Consider the following 13251-nt stretch of genomic DNA (forward strand, 5'->3'; position numbering starts at 1 on the left):
TATTCAGCAAGTCATACCCTTTCCAGAGACATCTTACTTGACAACCTTTGTACAAGATTTGTTGCAATTATATAACAGTGGTAGCAACAGTGATCTACATGGTTATATTTTAATCAGATAACGTCACAGCTTCTTTGACCAGCTAGCAGCATACTTGGCAAAGGACTTCTTAGTGTCAGTGACCATAGCTAAGGTTCACTCTCCTGGCAGCTCAGCAGCCACATAAAATGGAAGGATTAAACACTGAGCAGCTCTATGTGAACCAGGGGTGTGGCTTCCATTTCTTGAGAGTCAATTGGCCAGTCTTGGGTTAGAAAGAACTAAAGACACTGTCCCATGGGATTGTGGTATAGCTTTAGTGGACTCTCACAACACAAGTCTGGGGGTGCCCAGGCTCGAGCTGTGTTCACACTTCAAAACAATGGAGTATGGACCTGAGTCCCTGCAGGCTCTGGGCTCAAACCCTTCATTCCTGCTGGCTCCAGGGGGGTAGGCTCGAGTCAGATAGAATTGTGTGTAGACAGCAGGGGAGGTTGGGCTCAAGCCTGAGGCCTGGTCTACACTACGGGTTTAGGTCGACTTTAGCAGCGTTAAACCGAATTAAGCCTGGACACGTCCACACAACGAAGCCCTTTCTTTCGGTTTAAAGGGTCCTTTAAACCGGTTTCTTTACACCACCTCCGACAAGGGGATTAGCGATAAAACCGGCCTTTGCGGGTCGGAATTGGGGTAGTGTGGACGGAATTCGACGTTATTGGCCTCCGGGAGCTATCCCACAGTGCTTCATTGTGACCGCTCTGGACAGCACTCTCAACTCAGATGCACTGACCAGGTAGACAGGAAAAGACCCGCGAAGGTTTGAATTTCATTTCCTGTTTGCCCAGCGTGGAGAGCACAGGTGACCACGCAGAGCTCATCAGCACAGGTAACCGTGATGGAGTCCTCCCAGGATCGCAAAAGAGCTCCAGCATGGACCGAACGGGAGGTACGAGATCTGCTCGCCATATGGGGAGATGAAGCAGTGATAGCTGAACTCCGTAGCAGTAAAAGAAATGGAAAAGTATTAGAAAAGATCTCCAAGGCCATGAAGGACCGAGGCCATAACAGGGACACACAGCAGTGCCGCGTGAAAATTAAGGAGCTACGGCAAGCTTACCACAAAGCCAGAGAAGCAAACGGAAGGTCCGGGGCAGAGCCGCAAACTTGCCGCTACTACGTGGAGCTGCATGCGATCCTAGGGGGTGCAGCCACCACTACCCCAACCGTGTGCTATGACTCTCTCACTGGAGAAACACACAGGGAAGACGGTTCGGGGAACGAGGAAGATGACGATGGAGGTACTGTAGGTAGCTCACAGCAGCAAGGAAGCGGAGAAACCGGTTTCCCCAACAGCCAGGATATGTTTGTGACCCTGGACCTGGAACCAGTAACCCCCGAACTCACCCAAGACCCTCAGGGCACACAGGAGACCTCTGGTGAGTGTAACTTTGTAAATATTTGTAAACATTACAAAAAAAAAGCAAGCGTGTTTAATGATTACTTTGCCCTGGCAATCGCGGCCAGTACATCTACTGGAAAAGTCTGTTAACGTGTATGGGGATGGAGCGGAAATCCTCCAGGGACATCTCCAGAAAGCTCTCCTGGTTGAAATGGGGTGATTTTATTAAGGGGACATTCAGAGGCGCCCGTTCCTGCTCTTCTGACCAGAAATGTTCCCCGCTGTTAACCACGCGGTGGGGGGAGGGGTGAAGTGATCATCCCAGAGAATCGTGTGTGTGTGTGTGTGTGGGTGGTTTACTTGTGTTTGTGCCGCATGTTAACCGGGAAACCGCAGCCCCCTCCTTTTACATTGAAACCCCATTTTAAATGGACAACCCAATTTATCCTTAATATGGGAAATGCGCTGCTGTTTGCAACCTTTCCCGCATGTTAAGAAGGTTAAAAAAGCCAAAACACTGTGGCCTACGATGGCTGCCTGCAAGCCGAAATATGCGACCTTGTAATGAAAGAGTGTACCCATTGTTCTCTAAAATGTGTCTTTTTTAACCACCTCTCCCTTCTCCTCCACCAGCTGCAAATGTTTCTCCTTCGCAGAGGCTCGTGAACATTAGAAAGAGAAAACGTAGGACGAGGGACGATATGTTCACGGAGCTGCAGATGTCCGCCCACGCTGATAGAGCACAGCAGAATGCGTGGAGGCAGTCAATGTCGGAGATGAGAAAAGCCCAATATGAACGAGAGGAGAGGTGGCGGGCTGAATCGCGGGATGAACAGAGCTAGTGGCGGGCTGAAGACGATAGGTGGCGTCAGCTTGCAGACAGACGGCAAGAGGCAATGCTCCGTCTGCTGGAGCATCAAACTGATATGCTCGAGCGTATGGTTGAGTTGCAGGAAAGGCAGCAGGAGCAGAGACCGCCGCTACAGCCCCTGTGTAACCAACAGCCCTCCTCCCCAAGTTCCATAGCCTCCTCACCAAGACGCCCAAGAACACGGTGGGGGGCCTCCGTCCACCCAGTCACTCCACCCCAGATGATCGCCCAAGCATCAGAAGGCTGGCCTTCAATAAGAGTTAAAGTTTTAAAATGCAGTGTGTCCTTTTCCATCCCTCCTCCCCCACCCATCCCAGGCTACCTTGGCAATTATCCCCCTACCTCTGTAAGGAACTAATAAAGAATGCATGAATGTGAAAAAACAATGACTTTATTGCCTCTGCAAGCAGGAGGGGAGGGTGGGGTGGGGTGGTTGGTTTACAGGGAAGTAGAGTGAACCGGGGCGGGGGCGGGGGTGTTGGAGGGTTCATCAAGGAGAAACAAACAGAAGTTTCACACAGTAGCCTGGCCAGTCACAAAACTCGTTTTCAAAGCTTCTCTGATGCGCACCGCGCCCTGCTGTGCTCCTCTAACCGCCCTGGTGTCTGGCTGCGCGTAATCAGCGGCCAGGCGATTTGCCTCAACCTCCCACCCCGCCATAAAGGTCTCCCCCTTACTCTCACAGATATTGTGGAGCGCACAGCAAGCAGCAATAACAATGGGGATATTCTTTTCGCTGAGGTCTGAGCGAGTCAGTAAGCTGCGCCAGCGCGCTTTTAAACGTTCAAATGCACATTCCACCACCATTCGGCACTTGCTCAGCCTGTAGTTGAACAGGTCCTGACTCCTGTCCAGGCTGCCTGTGTACGGCTTCATGAGCCATGGCATTAAGGGGTAGGCTGGGTCCCCAAGGATCACGATAGGCATTTCAACATCACCAATGGTCACTTTCTGGTCCGGGAAGAAAGTCCCTTCCTCCAGCTTTCGAAACAGAGCAGAGTTCCTGAAGACGCGAGCATCATGTACCTTTCCCGGCCATCCCACGTTGATGTTGGTGAAACATCCCTTGTGATCCACCAGGGCTTGCAGCAGCATTGAAAAGTACCCCTTGCGGTTTACGTAGTCGGTGGCTTGGTGCTCCGGTGACAAGATAGGGATATGGGTTCCGTCTATGGCCCCGCCACAGTTTGGGAATCCCATTTCAGCAAAACCATCCACTATTGACTGCACGTTGCCCAGAGTCACTACCCTTGCTATCACCAGGTCTTTCATTGCCCTGGCAAATTGGATCACAGCAGCCCCCACCGTAGATTTGCCCACTCCAAATTGATTCCCAACTGACCGGTAGCTGTCTGGCGTTGCAAGCTTCCACAGGGCTATCGCCACTCACTTCTCAACTGTGAGGGCTGCTCTCATCTTGGTATCCTGGCGTTTCAGGGCAGGGGAAAGCAAGTCACAAAGTTCCATGAAAGTGCCCTTACGCATGCGAAAGTTTCGCAGCCACTGGGAATCGTCCTATACCTGCAGCACGATGCGGTCCCACCAGTCTGTGCTTGTTTCCCGGGCCCAGAATCGGCGTTCCACGGCATGAACCTGCCCCAGTGACACCATGATTTCCACATTGCTGGGGCCTGTGCCTTGTGAGAGGTCTATGTCCATGTCAATTTCCTCATCACTCTCGTCGCTGCGCTGCAATCGCCTCCTCGCCTGGTCCGGGTTTCGCCTTGGCATGTCCTGGCTTTGCATATACTCCAGGACAATGCGCGTGGTGTTCATAGTGCTCATAATTGCCGCGGTGATCTGAGCGGGCTCCATGATCCCAGTGCTAGCTATGGCGCCTGGTCAGAAAAAAGGCGCGAAAGTAGTATCTGATGGACCAGGAGAAGGAGGGAGGGCGGGAGGGAGGGAGGGCCGAGTGACGACATGGCGTACAGGTACAGGAACAGGGAGAAACACAAACAACTGTCACACAGAATGGTCCCCCCAAAGATTAAACTGAAAACCCTGGGCTTAGCAGGCCATTGATTTCACGGAGGAAGGGGAAGCAAATGAATACAGAACAAATCTATTTTTTACATCTTAAGCTGGCAGCCGACGGTGCAGCATGAGTGATAGCCTCTCCAGTACGATGATGACGGTTACCAATCATAAAATACCATCATCTGCAAAAAGGCAAGGGGCTGCTGCTGTGTAGCAATGCAGCCCCACGTCTGCCAGCCCCACGTCCGCCAGCACCCAGCATCGCCCTCGGCCTCTTCTGGGTGCTTAGCAGACAATACTGGGCAATTGGCAGAAAATAGTATATTACGACTGGTAACCATCATCATCAAAACAGTAGCATGTCTGCCCAGGTGGCCATGATTGACAGCCACACCAGTATGACGACGATGGGTACCAGTCATAATATACCATCGCCTGGCAAGGGGCTGGTGCAATGCAGCCCTACGGCTGCCAGCCCCACGACTATCACTCATGCTACACCGTCTACCGCCAAAAAGCAGTTAGCAGCTGCTGCTGTGTAGCAATGCAGTCCCACGTCTGCCGGCACCCAGAGGACATATGGTGACGGTGAGCTCAGCTGAGCTGAGCGGGCTCCATGTTGTCTGCACAGGTAACCCAGGTAACCCAGGTAAAAAGGCGCGAATCTATTGTCTGCCGTTGCTGTGACGGGGGAGGGAGGGGCCTGACGACATGTACCCAGAACCGCCCGCGACACTGTTTTGCATCATCCGGGCATTGGGATCTCAACCCAGAATTCAAAGAAAAGGCGCGAACCGCTTCTCGGCTCTCTGAGCTGTGGCGCAAACGTATTATCTGACGGACTAGGGGAAGGAGGGAGGGGGGCCGAGTGACGACATGGCGTACAGGCATAGGGAATTAAAATCAAGAACGGTGGCTGTGCACCGGGGAGAGACACAAACAACTGTCACACAGAATGGTCCCCCCAAAGATTAAACTGAAAACCCTGGGTTTAGCAGGCCGTTGATTTGATGGAGGGAGGGGGAAGCAAATGAATACAGAGCAAATCTATTTTTTACATCTTAAGACGACGGTGCAGCGTGACTGATAGCCCTCGGCATCTTTCTGGGTGCTTGGCAGCAAATACGGGGCTCTTTCTGGGTGCTTGGCAGCAAATACGGGGCAGTGTATGACGATGGTCTTCAGGCCTATTGCACAATCGGCTGCTCAGGAAAGACTCTGCTAACGTACGATGACCCGACTTGTAATAGGACGGATAACAGTCGTAATACACCATTTACTGCCAAAAGGCAAGCCCCACGGCTGCCAGCACCCAGATCGCCGATGAAGGCTACCAGTCTACTGCACCGTCTACCGCCAAAAGGCAGTTAGCAGCTGCTGCTGTGTAGCAATGCAGTCCCACGTCTGCCGGCACCCGGAGGACATATGGTGACGGTGAGCTCAGCTGAGCTGAGCGGGCTCCATGTTGTCTGCACAGGTAACCCAGGTAACCCAGGTAAAAAGGCGCGAATCTATTGTCTGCCGTTGCTGTGACGGGGGAGGGAGGGGCCTGACGACATGTACCCAGAACCGCCCGCGACACTGTTTTGCATCATCCGGGCATTGGGATCTCAACCCAGAATTCAAAGGGGCAGCGGAGACTGCGGGAACTGTGGGATAGCTGTGGGATAGCTACCCATAGTGCAATGCTCCGGAAGTCGACGCTAGCCTTGTACTGTGGACGCGGTCCGCCGACTAGAGCACCTAGAGCATTTTATTGTGTGGACACACACAATTGGCTGTATACAACCGATTTCAATAAAACCGGCTTCTATAAATTCGAACTAATTTCGTAGTGTAGACATAACCTGAGTCTGAGCCCTGGAGTAGAGACATACCCCTTGTGTGCTGTGTAGACATTAAAGAGTTTATGATGTATTTAGTAAATATACGAATCTGCCCATTGGTCCCTGCCCTACTGTTGTGCAGTGTCTTACCAGATAGTCATCTGCTACCCTTTCCATCCCCCACCCCCAGATGCTGCTGCAATTCCATATTGCTGAATATATGTAACTTCTGAAGTGCTTTAATATGGCAGGTAGACTCTATATGTGCCGTTAGTGGGACAAAGTAAATCAGGATGGCTGTTTTATCAGGATGTCTCCCATGAAAGCGATTCAGCGTGATAGTGAATAGCTGTTGCTTAATTGGGACAGGATTAGCATATGTTCTAATGGGAAGGAATGTAGCTAGTGCCAAGTAGTTAAACACTGAGTCAGTAGGTGTTAAACAGGTGTGAAATACTAAAATCTTGTCTTTTAATACCAAAATTGCCAAGTAAAGCTTGAGGTGTATTCGCCTGGGTATTCTGCAGGCTCAAGGGCAGTGGGGGTTTGGCCTAATCAGCAGGGCCAGCTCTAGTTTTTTTGCTGCCCCAAGCAAAACAAAAAAAAAAAAAAAAAAAAAAATGGCAGCCGCAGGGAGCACGTGGAGGGTGGTCAAGGCGGCTTACAGGGGACTGAAGGGCAGCACCCGCCCGCTCCCTCTGCCCGTGGGCAGCCCTCCAGCCTTGGGGTGCCTCTCCCAGCCAGGCAGGTGGAGCCCCCGGGGGCTGCAGGAGGTGCCTCAGCCGCTCCTTTAAAGGCAGCTCGGCCGGGCCAGGCTCAGAGCGGCGCGGGAGGCGGAGGCTGGTGCAGGTGGTGGGGAGTGGCACGTCCTGGGGAGCCCAGCGGCACGGTGAGCAGCGGGGATCACTAGTTCATGCCCCTGCAGGGCTGGGCTGGCCACCCCCAAATTGCCCAGAATGCCACCCCTTACAATGTGCCACCCCAGGCACGTGCTTTCTTGTCTGGTGCCTGGAGCCAGCCCTACTAATCCGGGCCCTATATGCACTAGGTGCTGAACACACATATAACACAAAAAAAGGGTTTTGGTGACTTTGATCAAAGGCAAGAGAGGTTAGGAGCCATTGAGCGACACAGGCCCAGATCCACAAAGGGATTTAGGCACCTAACTCCCATGGGAGCTAGGCACCAAACGAAGCCGGCATTAGGTATAAGCAGACGAAGTAATTGTTTAGGGCCCTGAACAGCTCAAGAGGGCCCCCTATTCTCTTTTTTAGTTTGTGTAGAGGGGACCAAAAATATTCCTGCTTAGGATCCCAATGGGCTAGCACCACCTCTGGCACCTAAATACCTTTGCAAAGCTGGGCCATGGTTCCAGCTTATGGAATTCCCCTGCCCAAGAAGTCATAATGACCACAACTCTCACCTCCTGCAGGGCAAAACACATGAATTATGGTTATTATTTGTATTGTAGTAGCACCCACGGGCCTAATCAGGGCCCTATATGCACTAGGTGCTGTACACACATATAACACAAAGAAAGTCCCTGCCCCAAAGAAATTACTGTCTGTCTAGAACATTAGACACACGAGGTGGTTACAACAGAGATGTGGAAGCACAAGGTAAGAGCGAGGCTATTTTGATTAGTGTAATAAGCAGCCAGCACAGCAGCTGTCTCACCCTTGTCAAGTGTTTTGTAGGGCTTCTCGTCGCCTGAGCTTTCTCACAGCAGCAATATTAATAATGATATCCACTCTGCCCTCTCGTGGGGAGAACTGTGTGGAGAGCATCAGCAGTGATAAGGCCACAGGGCAGATCTATGTAATTCTGTAAGGCACCCAGCTATCATGGTTATGAGGCCAGAATAATTGCTGGGATAGATGAACTGGAGAGAGAGTGAAAGCTGAGTTTTTTCATAGGCTGACATAAAAGCCTATGCGCTTTTCCAAGTGCTCCTATAAATATTTCATTGCATTAAACAGTAAGAGAATCCCCTACAGCTGGCCACATCCTGAAGCCCTGAGTTCTTTCTTGAGCAAAGCTAGCGGTAGCTCTGCCTGAGCAAGGGCTACAGGACTGAGGCTGGCACAAATCACAGTAGATTGAGGGGGTATTTGAAAGGGGGGTAATTGGTCATTGTCCCTGCCTAGCACAGCACCCCTCCCTTCAATACAGTTCCGCTTTGGCCAGGGCTCCAGCCGCTCCCAGTGTGTATTTTACTATAGAGCTGAGACAAGTTGTGGCCTAACTTCTGTTGGTGAGACAAGCTTCTGAGCTTACGCAGAGCTCTTCAGGTCTGGCTCACCCACCCTCCTTGTCTCTCTAATATCTTGGGACCAACCCAGCTACAATGTTACTCTACAGGTGCAAATTCCAGTCTTCCTCATGCTTCCGGGGTCAATCCCTGGCCCTGACCAGCTCCTCTGAGGTGGTTACTCCAATTCAGGGCTCCCAATGGTCTCCTGGGAGGTGAAAGCCAGGGCAGCGCCCACAGGACTTGAAATCCCAGCAAAGTTCGCTCAGCCAGAGCATTTATGAAGTAATGGCTGGTTAGAGCCAGCTGGGAAGCAAGAGGTGCCTGGGGAAGCTATAGGAGTTGGTGAAGAGAAGCACCCAGCCTGCTCAAGGAAAAATACATGCAAATTTGGGGTGGGGTGGGGTGCAGTGGAGAGGGCAGGAGAGGGGGCTGTGAACCCTGTCCCCTACCCCCATGTCCAAGTCCAAGCTGGTGAGAGTTCCACTGAAAAGCACCCCAAGCCCTGGGAGTAGGGTGGGCAGTGATAGTAGGGGGCCTCCCCCCCAGCTCCATATCTTCCAGCTTCCTTGGGGGGGAGTTAGTGTGGCACAAAGGCTTGGGGAAGAGTGAGGAACAGCCATCGCCCCCAGCATTGCAAGAAGCGAGCAGGCATTGTGCATGGCTATGGGGGGAGGGAGCATGTCCAGTCCTGTGCTAGATCTAAACCTTGGAGACTGTATTTTCTGCCTCGTAGGAAGGCTGTGTCCCACTCCCTCCCCCTCCATGGGAGTATCACCCCAACAGGGGCAGGGTTTAATACTCAGAGTGGGGGTAGAGAGAGAGGAGTAAAGGGTTAATGCTCAGTGCAGGGGGATTGGAGGGAGGAAAATGAAGGGGTAATGCTCAGTGCCAGGCAGGCAGGAGAGGAGAGGGTTAATGCTCAGTGCAGGGGATTATTATCTCTTTTTTTTTTTTTTTTTTTTTTTTGCTAAATATTATTTCCTCCCATGAAACTGGCTTTTCATCCTTGGCTGGAGGCAGCTCCTGCTGCTGGGAATCCAGCACGAGCCTATATCTCTGCCACTGCACACTCCACTGCCCCCAGCACGTAACCAAGACAAAGAGCCCTCCCCCTGAGAGCATAGCCCCAGCGCCAGGACTGAGGAAGCAGGCAGAGATACTGCCATGTGTAGGCGGAAGCTTAGGCCCAGCAGAGGGAGATGGCCTCAGGCTTCGGTTTAGGTAAAAGGCTTTTAATGCAGAAGGGGGAAGAAATCATGCAAATGAAAAACAGCTCCTCCCCTCCCCCAACTATTCTGCCAAGGGATTTCCCCCTTCTCCAGGGCAGCTGGGAGACAGAGCTGTATCCATCCCTGCTAGTGAAGTAGGATGCACACACCCAAAGATAGCCAGGTACGGTGACACTAGGGGTCAGTTCTCCCACTGTCTGCTAAAGTAACATCCCTGGTCTGATAATCCTTTACAGGCCACGTCTGCAAGTGCTACCAAACTGAGTCAAGAACTCACCTAGACCTCAGGTGTCTTGTGCTAACCTGAGAGACAAGCTGGGTGACGTAATGTCTTTATTTGGACTAACCGGAGCATGGCCACAACCCTGCCCCATTGCACTGCCAACTATTCCTTCAGAGATTATGCCACCCTCTTTGCCTGCTCCAATGAGCGAGGGCTGTGTGTCTTGGAGGCAGGGAATCTACAACAATCACTATGCAGACATTAATTAGTTAATCCCCATAGCAGCATGTGCTCATTTTACATAAAGGGAAATGGAGGCACCTACCTGTGAAGTTACTTTTCCTCAAGGTCATACAGCAAATCAAGAACAGAGCCAGCAACAGGGACACAGGAGGTCTGCCCTGGTGCCCACTTCTATCCATGGTCCACTGGACCATGCTGCTTTTCATCAGTACAAACCAAACTTAATTAGTTCAGTCTGCAGTCATGAGCGGTTTGCAAATGTGTCTGAGCAAAAGATTGAAGGGCTTTAGCTGGCTGCAAAGCCATTACCCAGGGTAAAATGGCTGGTGTAGAAATCTCATCTAAAACATTCTAAACTTCTAATGTGCATGAAACAGCTACATGGCAGCATAATCCCTTCTCCCCCACCCAACAGGCACAGAGGGTACAATCACAAGCTTCCTTTCTCTCACTCATTTAAATGTAGTTTTGTGCTTTGATTTGAACAGGGACAGGTACGTGGCTGGAATGAAATTCATTTTTCCACTTTTGTGCACTGAGGACATTCCTGAGCCACAGTAAAAGGATTTTTGAGTTTCAAGGGTCAAATCACCAAGGACAGTTGTATCTCAGCTGGCAATGCTACTGGCTGTATATCATTTCAATAGCATCTTCAATGGGGATTATAATCTGAATTGAAGTGGAAATATCTGAGGCAATGAAGCTGTCAGCAGTCTAAAATTAAGGAATTAAAAAGAGCAGAAAAGCATTACAGGATTTATTCTGTGTGTATTAGAAAGAGAAGGCTAAATACACTGCAGCCCTTCCTTGAGTCTGAGATTTCACAAAGGTACAGAGAGCGGCAAGAACAATGATCCCATCAATATAAAAAGGATGGCACTATGAAAATCAGCGACATGAGATGTAAATCCTCCTAACTGGAAAAAGCAGATGAGTCACAGAGGGTTGGATTGAAGTAAATAAAAGGAGCAATGAAAAGGATTTGGGGAATAGGAGACCTGAAGTGGCTCAGAAAGCAGGTCCCCAACCAGATGCAAGATGAGAAAGAAAAAGCCCCAAATAAGATAAGAAATATTTAGGGACATACTACAATAGCCATTAAATACTAGAGTCAATTTATTATAGCTGAGGCAAGAAACTCCAGTCTGGGATTTCCTACCCAACAATTCCTCTCCCGCCCCTTCCCCCCCCACACAAAAGAAAACCCACACACCAAACACACACACACACACACTTCGAAAGCCATTACCTGTTCTGTTCTCAAGTCCTCACTTAAAGAGAATAAAACAAGATTCCCTACAAAACAATCTGATAGTTTCCAAAAAATTATTTATTTTAGGCAAATTCCACATATTTCTCTGCTGTTTTCCCTTTAGCTCTATCCTAGGTAAATCTCAGAAAGATATTTCTTACCTACGCTAAAGAAATTCTGATTACACCACTGAACACAAGGAAAACAGTGAAAATAAAATAGAGATAGTCCATTGCAGATAAAATACAAAAAGAAGTTTCAGCAAACGCAGTGTCCAAAAAGTCTCAAGCTCTTCTCAACAAAAGAAATAAAAATTCAACCTATACTATCCATATTTAACACTCATTACAGTGTAATTCCTTTTGATACACATCTAAAAAAATGTAAAGAATTCTCTGTATTTTAAGCAAACAAAAAGTGTACCCATTTCTCAGCTGGACAAGCAATTCCTGAACCATACCATCTGTACAGAATTTTATTAGTTTAACACTAAAAGGTACCCAACAGAATGTTTCCCCGCGCACACACACACGGCCACAGAACACAGAGTGACAAGCAGCCAGGACTAGTACAAAGGATGAGGTGGCTAAAGGCCAATGAGGTTTCCAGAAGAAACGTTCAGCTTGCAGACTCCTCACAAAAGATGAAAAGAATCAGAGACAGAAACCATGAGAACTCCACAGAATTTACTGCAGGATGGGACGGGGGGAGTTTGTGGAGAAGAGGCTAATTGAAAGGTCTCTTCATTTGGAATTTAGAGGTTTGCCAGCTAGGCTAAGGTTATGGTATCTCTGTAGGCAGTAGGGCACTAATGACTGGGGACAGAGCTTGTTCTGCAGCACAGGTTGAGCGTGGAATTGCTTCCCAACTCCTCCAGCCAACATCTAGTGGGAGAATTACATACAAATTCTCTGTCAAGTCTTTAAAGAGTTTTCCAGAGTCCTGGGGGTATAAACAATCTTTATCAAGAAAGGGTAAAGTCCAGAGCTGATCAGTGAGTCTTCTTGGTAGAGCCAAAGCCAGAGAAACCCATCACAGCTGCCATTTCATCATCCTCTTCAAATGTCAAGTCTTCCTCTGCCCTTCTCTTCTTCTCTCTCTGTTTTTCCTTCTTATAGGCTTTGGCCTTTTCCTCCTGCAGTACAAGGAAAGAAATGCAGTGTGATTCTAACTTTCTTATACCGCAAGCCCTTTAAGATAGAAGGTCTGGACACTTATCAGTCAGCCTAATTTCTATCCCCAACATAGGGAGACAGGATTCTTTTCTGTCTGAAGAACAGACAATGGATGGAAGGAAAATGGTGGACTTGGAGGAGAGTGGCTTCCCACAGGGAAGTGATCCTAACAGGTAAATTACACCTAAGAGGATTATACTGCAATAGTGTTGTGTGATTCTCAGCTTCCCCTGTTAAACAAATGCCAAAGACAATCAGAAATTCAACAAGGCAAAAGGAGAGTTGTTTTTAAAACAGAAGACATTTCTCTTGTACTGATGCCCTGTTCCAACAACTGTGGTGCCGAATGATGGCTACAGACAGACAATGTCACTGTCTGATGGCTTTTGGTGCAGCAGAGTGACAGCTGCTCAGTGGAACATAAGCTGAGTTCTAAGTTGCCTGGGGTGGGGAGGGAGTTTGGCTTCAAAGAGTTTTCATTGCTCTAATCAGAATGTTTCATTCTATGAAGATCACAGGCCCTGGAACGGCGCCAGACTTCTGCTGGGGGTATACAGAAGTGTGACTTCAGCTCCCTACTCAGCAGCAGTTCCTGTTGGTGCTGGAGCTCAAGGTCTCTCAGTGTTTCCATCACCACCTGCACGTCTATCGCTTTGTAACTCCAACACAGGTGATTTAGTCTAAGGCCTGGTCTACACTAGGCGTTTATGTCGAAGTTAGCGCCGTTAAATCGAATTAACCCTGCACCCGTCCACACTGC

General features: G+C 49.6%; 2 protein-coding genes across 2 annotated transcripts in view; one reads left to right on the forward strand and one right to left on the reverse strand.

Annotated features, from left to right (window-relative positions):
• Window positions 1-800: 800 nt before the first annotated feature.
• On the forward strand, window positions 801-2692 carry LOC135973142 (myb/SANT-like DNA-binding domain-containing protein 2). Its single transcript, XM_065554830.1, has 2 exons — window positions 801-1475; window positions 2072-2692. The coding sequence occupies exons 1-2, from the start codon at window positions 935-937 to the stop codon at window positions 2278-2280; spliced, it is 750 nt and encodes a 249-aa protein (XP_065410902.1). The 5' UTR covers window positions 801-934; the 3' UTR covers window positions 2281-2692.
• An 8684-nt stretch (window positions 2693-11376) lies between these two features.
• Window positions 11377-13251, reverse strand: part of ZMAT2 (zinc finger matrin-type 2) — a 30010-nt gene continuing 28135 nt past the window's right edge. The window contains exon 6 of the mRNA XM_005280854.5: window positions 11377-12451. Coding sequence (XP_005280911.1) covers window positions 12308-12451 — 144 coding nt within the window. The 3' untranslated portion in view covers window positions 11377-12307. The remainder of the gene's footprint in view (window positions 12452-13251) is intronic.

The sequence above is a fragment of the Chrysemys picta genome, chromosome 8 (assembly GCF_011386835.1).
Source record: "Chrysemys picta bellii isolate R12L10 chromosome 8, ASM1138683v2, whole genome shotgun sequence".
Lineage (NCBI taxonomy): Eukaryota > Metazoa > Chordata > Testudines > Emydidae > Chrysemys > Chrysemys picta.